The sequence below is a fragment of the Alosa pseudoharengus genome, unplaced genomic scaffold (assembly GCF_046254945.1).
Source record: "Alosa pseudoharengus isolate Yale_2024_CS ecotype anadromous, Long Island Sound unplaced genomic scaffold, YU_APseudo_1.1 YU_APseudo_1.1_scf_9, whole genome shotgun sequence".
Taxonomy (NCBI): domain Eukaryota; kingdom Metazoa; phylum Chordata; class Actinopteri; order Clupeiformes; family Clupeidae; genus Alosa; species Alosa pseudoharengus.
The window spans coordinates 6,300,427-6,308,484 of NW_027468881.1; the positions used below are offsets into that span (position 1 = coordinate 6,300,427).

The 8,058-nt window shown below is 42.3% G+C and overlaps 1 protein-coding gene across 4 annotated transcripts in view; it reads left to right on the top strand.

Annotated features, from left to right (window-relative positions):
- The window catches only part of uckl1b (uridine-cytidine kinase 1-like 1b), a 30,318-nt gene extending 28,256 nt beyond the window's left edge, over nucleotides 1–2,062 (top strand). For all 4 annotated transcript variants that reach the window (XM_076277072.1, XM_076277071.1, XM_076277074.1 and 1 more), the window contains exon 15: nucleotides 25–2,062. In XM_076277072.1, coding sequence (XP_076133187.1) covers nucleotides 25–104 — 80 coding nt within the window. In that variant the 3' untranslated portion in view covers nucleotides 105–2,062. The remainder of the gene's footprint in view (nucleotides 1–24) is intronic.
- The last annotated feature ends 5,996 nt before the right edge of the window (nucleotides 2,063–8,058 follow it).

Sequence of the window (8,058 nt, forward strand, 5' to 3'; positions counted from 1 at the left end):
CTTTTTTTTCCTCCTTGGATGAAGGTAACTTTGGGGATCGGTACTTCGGCACTGACGCACCCCCCGACTGGAGTGATGAGGAGATGGACGAGCCCAGTTACTAAGGGGCCGACCGATCTCCGTGGTAACTGAGGAAACAAGGTTTCTATGGAGAGGGGGGCACATTCAGCCCCCCTGTCCGGCAGCTACATGGACCCACACCAGGGAGCTCCAGTGCCCACCGTACGGACCACCACTGTCCACTGACATCCAGCCAGGAAAACAGGGATGGGTTTGGGCTTGAACAAAGGACAATCACTCTATAGACTATTTGTCTTTTCACATTTATGAGTGCGTTTTTAAGGAAAGTGTTGTACATATTTTACATTGACATTTTTTTAAATATTCTTACATATGTTTGTCTGTGGTGTAATTGGTGTTGCTGTTGTGTTTGTTGGTGGTGGTGGTGATGTTGTCGCGTTGTGCTAGGAAAAGTGATGTTTTGCCTTAAACGTTATGAACTTAACGCTATCATCAAAGACTTCGGAGTGCAGTTCGAAAAACTGGTGAATTGGTGACAGCTGAATGTCAATCTTTTTGTTGTTGTTTTGTTGGAGCTCGTGACACATTTTGGCTGCATTTCTGTTACTTTTTCACGTCTCTGAAGAGGTTGACCTTTTCGAGGCAGCCGTGGCGTTTGTTGTTGAGATGCTGCTCGGTGCCTCAACTGCGCAGGCACCTCGCAGGTCTTTGAAGGACCTCTTCATGGAAAAAACTTGTGGGCGTTTCTTTTACTCTGTCTCTGCTGTCCCCCACATTCTTTCACTCCCACCAATTCAAACCTGCTGACCAGACCACAAGCTGCAGAAAGCGCGGGTCTTACTAGCCCTCCCACCCCTCAACCCCTATCGTTCTTCAGCAGCAGAGAGGCCAAAGACTTTTCTTAAGAGTCACCCCTGTGTTATTTATAGAAATAGAAGCAAGCTCGCCGACTCTATAAGCGTTAAATAATAGAAACGTTGCCAACGAAGATGTTGCCAAGTGTGGCTGTTATTTTAATAACCTCATGCTTGCACCCGAGAACTGAGAATCAATCGGCTGGTAATGTTGGCTACAAGGCGTTATTCATTCATTGGCGCCTTGTTTGTTGTCATAGTCTTTTTGTCCTTCTGTGTATATCATCTGCTTTCGTATTCATATTTTAGGCTCTTGTATGTTTTATTCTCATGAAATACACAGTAACTTGCTACCTCATGTCGGTCTGCATATATGGCACTGTACTGTAATGGGCGTTAAGCTCAGGTACATACAGGTAGCCTACAGTACACACAGTCTTGTCTCACACACACATTTATTCTTCTATCTGTTGCATACACTGCTAGTCCGCCAGTCCAGTAAGTTATCACATTGCTTTTGATGAGCAAAACATATCCAATGATCACACCATCTCATTATAGCCTAAAACAAAACAATCTACAAACTTTAGCAAACAGCTATTACCTTTGTTCTCCTTAGTGTATAGCTATTTGGCTGAATGAAATCAGAAACAAGAAAAACAATTGTAGCGCGCAATATACCTGACCACACTGTGTTTAATGTTTGCAGTGTGGTAAGCTGTTGCCTTGACCATATATGGAATCAGCCGATACGTGCTTGTGTGTGTGTGTAACTGCGGGTCACTTGGCTTATCGATTCCGCATTTCTATTTATGGTTAAAGAATTGTTATGTTACCATGTTTTTATTTTATTGTCACCCCAGAAAGCACTTGTAGTTTTTGAATGCATATGCAAAATATACATCTGTAATCATATCTTAGATCTCTCATGATGCCTTAGTTTGATCTTTTCTTCCCTCAGTGACTGTATTGCTTTAAGCTGCGGCAGTTATTTATTTCAAGCTGAAATGGTGTACAAGATGTTTCGGTGTATTTTTTTTGAAGATTTGGTTTGTTTGTTTGTTTGTTTTGGCTTATGGTGCACTAGACAGCAGTGATTGTACTATCCCCCAAAGATGCAAAGACATGCACCTGTGAAGACTCAGTGAAGGAACAAATAAATAAATATGTAAATAAGTAACAAATGACCTAATGGCTCACCAGATTCTGTTTTTAACCACTTGACCTGCACTCTGTATAGTGGATGGGTCAACTCCTAACTCACCACAGCAGGGTGGGTATGCATGGATGCTTGCAGGTGTGTGTGACAGTACCTCTACACCACTGGTGCCGTGTGTGTGTGTGTGTAGGTTTGCCTTGTGTTTAGACGTCTGTGTGCAGTGATGTGCTTTCATTCTTTCTCTTCCTTGCATGAGATGTTTTGTACTGTACAAAAATTGACATCTTTTTCAATTTAATTATTTTATTTATTTCTTGTTCCGTTTGTATCTCCCCTAGGAATATATACTCAGTGTGACATTTCTTTGCAACCTGTGTGTATCCGCTTTTGTGTCCTATTTGTGTGTGTGAGTGTGTGTGTGTGTGTGTGTGTACACACACTTTTTTAGTTTTTCCACTGGCAGTTTCATTTTGAGTAGAAAATTGCTTAGTTTCCTGTACCTTAAAACTACCCCCCCACCCCCACCCCCCTTCAACCAACTTCCAGAAAGGAGTATGTGAACTGAACACCACATAGAACACTACTCTGCCCACGTGCCAAGCAACTGATGTGGGCTAAAGCCTACAGTGGCCTGGACAGACCCAATTCCATCCACAATCACTGGCCACTGACTTTTACACCTCAACTCATCCTAACTCTGAGCTTGTTGCTCTCCAGCAGTGTGTGTGTGTGTGTGGAAATGACACGTTGTGTCTTTCTTCACCTTTGTTTGAGACGGGAGGAGGAGAGGAGAGAAAGGCTTGCACCCCTCATTCACACACACACATACAGAGAGAGAGAGAATGCACAGGAAGGATACTGTGGTTGTCCTCAGCGTATGGAAACTAGCCTCGATATCTTTCATCATTTTCCATAATTAGCTTGACTCTCAAAGCAAGGTGAAATCTAAAAAAAAGCTTCAGATGAAGTTAAATAAATGAGTAATTAAAATGTGTAGAGTATTTAAAAAGCTATTGACCTTTGAACCCACAAACCTATTTTTGTCAGGGTAGTGTTGAGTTTGATGGGGCTTGTTAGACATTTTATAGTTTGTGTACTCTAAGAATAATAATGCATTTAATTTCTTCACAATGAGCAGGGACTTTTAACTGATTATCCGTGGCTGCAGTCATCATGTAATTAACTGCATATTAGGTAGGATGCCATTAATTAATTTTCGCTTCAATAAAATATTTGGTTGCAGATAGATATCTAAAAACTTCAGAGGAAAGTGTACAATAATTTTTTAACATTTCACACAGCATATAATTATTAAAAAGTAATCTAAAATGCAGAGTATAGTTTGTGCTTGATTTGCATTAACATAAATGAATGCACAATAAAGTACACCTGTTTAAACAAAATGAACATCCTCTCTGATCTGCGTCACAACTAAGCTATTTGTGCGCAACAGCTAGGTATATAGAAGTGTATGAGTGAGCTAAATTGGTCTTTTTCAAATGGGCCTCGATATTGAGATGTCATGGAAAGTTTGCCACGAGCGCGATCAGACTGACAAACAGGAAGAAGACTAGCGCTCATATGTGGCAGAGCCTGCATCCCCTGAGCCTTAGGAGATCGCTGGTGTGCTCAGATACACGCGTGAGTAAGTGTGTGTGTGTGTGTGTACACCCATGGCAGCGTGCTCTTCAGAAGCCTAAACCTGACAGAGGAGCGATGCGGAGGGGTGAACTTTCTGGTGAAGACGTCCTGTCCTGCCAATCAAGAACGGACCCTATCTGCCTCTCTCTTCTCTTGCTCTCTCCTTTGGTCTATTTCTCCTTTCTCTCTCTTTTTAGTATCACACTCTTTCTCTCATTTTCTTCTCTCTCTCTCTCCTCCTCTCTCTCACCCTCTATCTCTGTCTCTCTTTCTCTGGATGGAGGACCAGCCTGCTACAGGTCTGTACAAGCGTTTGAGAGAGCTGGGCTTCCATGCTCTCTCCCCCCTGTCCTTTCTCATACATAATAAGGCTGACACAGACAGGGCTGGATGGGTAGCAGGGGCGGAGGGGGTGAGTGGGAGGTTAGACTGGGGTAACTTTTAAAGCTATTTGATGTTTGTTTGGTAAATGTCACAGAGCAGCGCAACAGTGTGGTTGAGGCTTCGGGGGTTTGGGGCCCCGACAGGCTTTAAGTGCTCCAGGGAGAGAGAGAGAGGGAGAGAGAGAGGGAGGGCGCGAACGCGCCTGCCGAGCGCTGATGGCTCCGAGGCCCCCCCGGACACCGTCCACCCGACGACCTCCTCAATTATTCAGCACTGGAGATGTATTCTATTTATTTATTTTATTTGTCTCTCTTCCTCCTCCTCCTCCTCCTCCTCCCCTCTTGTGAAGCTCCCAGGCTTCAGAGCGCAGAATTGCACGGCAGGCACAGGGAGAGAGAGAGAGAGAGAGAGAGAGAGAGAGAGAGAGAGGGAGAGAGGGAGAGGGGTGGGGAGGGGGTGTAGTTGGGTGGTTGGTAGGGCACTGATGGGCCTCGGCGACACAGAGGACACAAGCGTTAACACAGCGAGTGCATGTATAATTGAGCTGCTGATGAGCACTGTGGGGTTTGATTTGTATGAAGCTGCCAAGGCCAGGCATGCATTAAGCCTCTATTGCTCTCTTTCTCCGAGTGCGTATAATAGAATAATGGACAGACTCGGCTGGCAAACCTCAGTAGAGTCTCCATCTATTATTATTATTTCTCCGCTCTGTGTCTGACAAGGCACGCTTGACGTTATTAACTGATATGAAAGTAGACTCTTGTTTGATCATCTTGTATGCACTTTATTCTTTCAAAGCATATAGTATGGGTCATAAAATGTGGGGGAGGTTATATATAAAATTAATTCACAAAGGAGGTCTTTGATGGGTTATGTTTTTCTTCCTATTCTTTTTAAAGTTTTTTTTCCTTTTAATTGATTTAGCACTGCCTGACACAAGTAATGTGGATTTAATTTGCACTCCCCCCCGACAGTGCTGTGACATTCATTTCAAATTAAGCATTACCTTTGTTGTGTTATTTGAGAATGTATAAGCTAGATGAATAAGTAAAAATATAATTCTGTGCATTTTTCTCTACTACAGTCCCGTTCCAAAAGTATTACAAATGTTATTTGAACAGGTCTTGAGTTTTTCATGAAGGTTTCAGTTTGTGCTTTTGTGCTGTCCTGTGATGTTGATGGCTGTCATTGTGTAAGGGTTGTAGAGAGACCGGGCTTCCTGTGTGGTGTGATGGACGTTACTCTACGCGGTGGATATTTCTGCACATGGTCAGGCAGGCCTCTGCTATAGATGAAAACTCAGCCTTATGCTCACTGTCTAGCATTAAACAGCGTGCCTTCTTATTCTATAACCGGACTGAGAATTCCATGGCCTTCAGGGGCCAGTTTGTGAGTGTGTGTGTGTGTGTGAGAGAGAGAGAGAGAGAAAAAGAGAGAGAGGGTGTGTCTGTGTGTGTGTCTGTGTGTGCGCGCATTCTTGCAGGCATCTTTTGGTGCTTTCAAACACTGTCCAACTTGAGAATGTTTTGTAGACTGTCCAACCTGAGAATGTTTATTTGAGTGGTGCTTTCAAGGACTGTCCAACCTGAGAATGGTGAAACTTCAGGTGCAATCTCAGGTTCGTCAGCCCATGAAACGCTGTCTCTTGACTGCCAATCAACAGGACCAGACCAGATCCCCAGTGTCGAAGGATCAATTTTGCACAAATATCAGGATTTTGAAATGATGTTTGTATATTGTAATGTTGACCCGATTGTACATGGCCAGTGTTGACCAGTGTCTTTGTTAATGTATTTTTTTAAGTGCTACACGTGGTCAAAATAGTTTCGTTGAATGAAGTCAAATTGTACAGGAATTAAATAATTAAAATAAATAAATATCTGAGCAGTTTGAACATCTGAGCAGACTGATGAGTTTTATTATATGATTGTGGCACATTTATTTTCTCTTGGCCTAATATCTAACAGAATAGATACTGAAGTGCTTTCATTTATGGCCTACAGTACGTGAATTTACCGTAATTAATAATTCACCAATGGCCTTGCCATCTTGCCTAAGGATTGGAGGGCCAGATTTCTAAAATCATGCCCCCAGAGTATCACTGTGCTGACTGGCTACTCTAGTTGTTGCCTGCAGAAAAAGAGCTAGATAGCACTGATGTTTTCATTTATAAAAGTTTTTTTTTTAAAAGAATCGTGCTGACTAGGTAGGTAGTAGGCTACTTCGAGAAGCAGAGATCTACGTTGAAATTTAGTTTTCCTCTAATGCTCATTGTGTTAAAAGTAAATAAGTTTTTACTGAACATTTTACTTTTCCATCCTTATATTCATGATTTCAGAACATTGTAGCCTAGGCCTACGCAAAATTGTTCTATAGGCAAGGCAAAAATAATTAGGCTATCAAACATGGCTTTGTTATATCATTGCTCACTCAAATTGATTCTCAAATTGCATTAGGATCAACAACACCAGTTAATTTAGAACTAATGATTTTTTTCTCTCTATTTGTTACCTTATAAAACATTTATGAAACATTTTCCATTATCAGGTTACACGACTAGATCGGCTGGATGGGCGGCTTAGTAATGGTGGTCTGACCTGGAACCCACCCGATAACAAGCTCAAGTTCATTAAAATCCCATAATCTAATTATTTAATAAAGGTGCAAGCACAGCCTAATCTACATTTGAAGCTGGTCAGCCCCAACGTTTAGGTTATGCGGCCCTACACAGCAGCTAAGCGCTGATGATGGACGGAATGTGACTCGAAACGGCTTAGCCTAAATGCTGATGACACGACTAGGTCTAGATGTAGCCCTACAAACGTTTGTGCTTAAAAAGGAACCACAGCGGTGGACATGCAAAAGCATACAGAGTAAACACAGACTTTATGTTGCCACAGTGGACATGTTGGTTAAATGCAGGCCACTTTCATACTCCGATCCAATTTATCGTCTTAACAGGCACCGCGTGCTGCTGTGGTTTGTGACAAAGCCTACCACTAGAGGGACCAATCCTCATACTGTATGTAATGTCTCGCAATGTAAGACTAGAGATTTAACACTATAATCGTAGGCTACAGTCCAATTACAGTGTAGGCTACACAGAGGATTAAATTCTGCATGAAATCGCTTTCAGTTTTTACAATTTATCTTTCTGAAAATGAAAATATATACTGTAGGCTACTATTGAAAATCTTGAAAACACCAAGGAGCTATTACACACACCTTCATGTGTTGTTGTTTTTTTACTTTAATGCATTTGTAATCTTGATCCTCTCTTAGCAGATAGCAAGAAGTTAATTAGATTGCATTCTCACACACTTTCTCAATCACTATTAACCCGCCAGTCATTGACCATGATGTGAGGTAAAGACAATAATCCAGATGACCTTTAGTTTGGGTCACAAGGACTCCTGACCCGGCCCATACAGGCTGGTCAATGTGCGCATACCTGTGTGTGCGCATGTGTGTGTGTGTCTATGTGTGTGTGTGTGTGTGTGTGTGAGCGTGAGTGTAGCTGTGTGTGTGTGTGTGTGTGTGTGTGTGTGTGTGTGTGCTAAAGAGATCTGACAGCAGTGTATTTTCTGTGTATGGGTTTGTGTGTGTGTGTGTGTGTGTGTGTGTGTGTTTACATGTCCAATATGTCAAATGTTCAGTAGCCATTGTTAGTCCATATGTGTTTTGTTTCGACTGTTTCTGCCTACAGTGTACCTGCACTTCATGCCTTTAAACCCCTCTCTATTGATTGCTGTAGAGGTGAACATATGTATACTGTATGTGTGTGTTTGTGTGTGTCCTATATCTAGGCTATGTGAGCATGTGAATATGTGTGTGCTTCAGCGTCCTTCTTCTACGTATGTTTAATTTTGTGATTGCGTGAGTGTAAGTGCATGGATGGCTGTAAATGCATGCATTAGATAACGAGGCCCCATACACACACGTATAAGTGTGTGTGAGAGAGATAGAGTTTGTGTGTGTGTGTGTGTGTGTGAGAAAGAG